The following is a 1584-nucleotide window of genomic DNA, read 5'->3' as shown; positions in this document are numbered from 1 at the left end:
TATTTGAAAGTAAACTACTATTCCCAGTTATACCACAGGTCTGTAGCAGGAAGGGGCAGAAGGAGATTCCTTTTCCATTCATCAAGTTTTCACTAAGCTCCATAAAACCTAGGTATATATACAACACATATTGCACCTACCAATTTCATTAGAACTGAACAATCTCTATTATATATGGTCATTCTTTCCTATGAAAATTTGATGTCTGTTTTCTGTAGGAGAAAAATTAATGCCAGTTATGAGAAAGGGATCAATGACTTCCCTTCTTCCCTTCTAATTCATTTCTACAAACAATATTAGCATAATCAGGCAACTTTTACCCTTAGAGAATTAATGACATGGTCTCGAATTTTCTTGGTCCTAATGCCATAAACAATGGGGTTAAGAAAGGGTGGTACCAGAAGGTACATATTGGCAATGAAGATATGAATTTGGGGAGCCACATTGTGGCCAAAGCGGTGGGTCAGGAAGGTAAAGACAGCTGTGGAGTAGAAAACGAGGATGACACAGACATGGGAGCCACATGTGCCTAGAGCTTTAAGACTTGCTTCCCGCGATGGAAGACGAAAGACTGCACGGAGGATTAGAACATAAGAGACAGCAATGAAAAATCCATCACAGGATCCAATGACAGAGGCCACACTGAGGCTGTAGCTCTTGGTGGCTCCTGTGTCCACACATGCCAGCTTCACCACAGCCATGAACTCACAGTAAGTGTGGGCAATGACTCGCGTTCTGCAGTAGGGCAGCTGCTTGAGCAAGATGGGATGTGGAGAAAAGAAGGCCACTCCCCTAAGTACTACAGCAGCTCCCATTTTGGCAATGCGGGTGTGGGTGAGAATGGTGGCATGACGCAGTGGGTCACAGATGGCCACATAACGGTCAATGGCCATGGCCAGGAAGAAACCTGACTCCATGGCAGTAAAGCTGTGGATGAAGAACATTTGGGTCAGGCAGGCATCAAAGGCGATGTCATGGGCTCCGAGCCAGAAGAGGCAGAGCATGCGGGGCAGTGTAGATGTGGAGAGGACCAGGTCTGTGATGGAGAGCATGCACAGAAACAGGAACATAGGCTCGTGGAGGCTTCGCTCTGTCCTCACCACAGCCAGGATGGTCACATTCCCCACCACGGCCACCACGTACATGGAGCAGAAAGGGATCCCAATCCAGGTGTGCAGGTGCTCTAGTCCTGGGATGCCCAGCAGCAAGAAGGTGTTTGAAGATAATAGAGATTTATTGGCTGGTCCCATGATGCTACTGCCTACTGTCTTTTATGGCTGTATATTTTTTTTCTTTTAAGGCCAAAGTGTTCCACCAAGATCATTAGAGCCAAATCTGAAAACAAATGAAAAACAAATCTGTAAGGTTTCAAAACGTCAAATTAGCACACTTTCAAGGGTGTAATTTAGAATGAAAAATACCAGGGACATAACGCAAAAACTATATAACCACACACAAAGTGAATCTCATAATATTGCATTAAATTTTGGTTAGTCATCTATGCACAACAAAAAATTAATTCTACTTTTGAATTTACTCTTTGCTTTAGTCATAAACCTAATTAACTTTTAATAAGAACATCAC

At 43.5% G+C, this 1584-nt stretch overlaps 1 protein-coding gene across 1 annotated transcript; it reads right to left on the bottom strand.

Annotated features, from left to right (window-relative positions):
• Window positions 1-305: 305 nt before the first annotated feature.
• Window positions 306-1250, bottom strand: LOC105883359 (olfactory receptor 52M1-like). Its single transcript, XM_012786422.2, has one exon. The coding sequence runs from the start codon at window positions 1248-1250 to the stop codon at window positions 306-308; it is 945 nt and encodes a 314-aa protein (XP_012641876.2).
• Window positions 1251-1584: the final 334 nt, after the last annotated feature.

This window comes from Microcebus murinus, chromosome 4, assembly GCF_040939455.1.
Source record: "Microcebus murinus isolate Inina chromosome 4, M.murinus_Inina_mat1.0, whole genome shotgun sequence".
NCBI lineage: Eukaryota > Metazoa > Chordata > Mammalia > Primates > Cheirogaleidae > Microcebus > Microcebus murinus.
The sequence above is the reverse complement of the archived record's forward strand: the minus strand, read 5'-3'. Positions and strand labels throughout refer to the sequence as shown.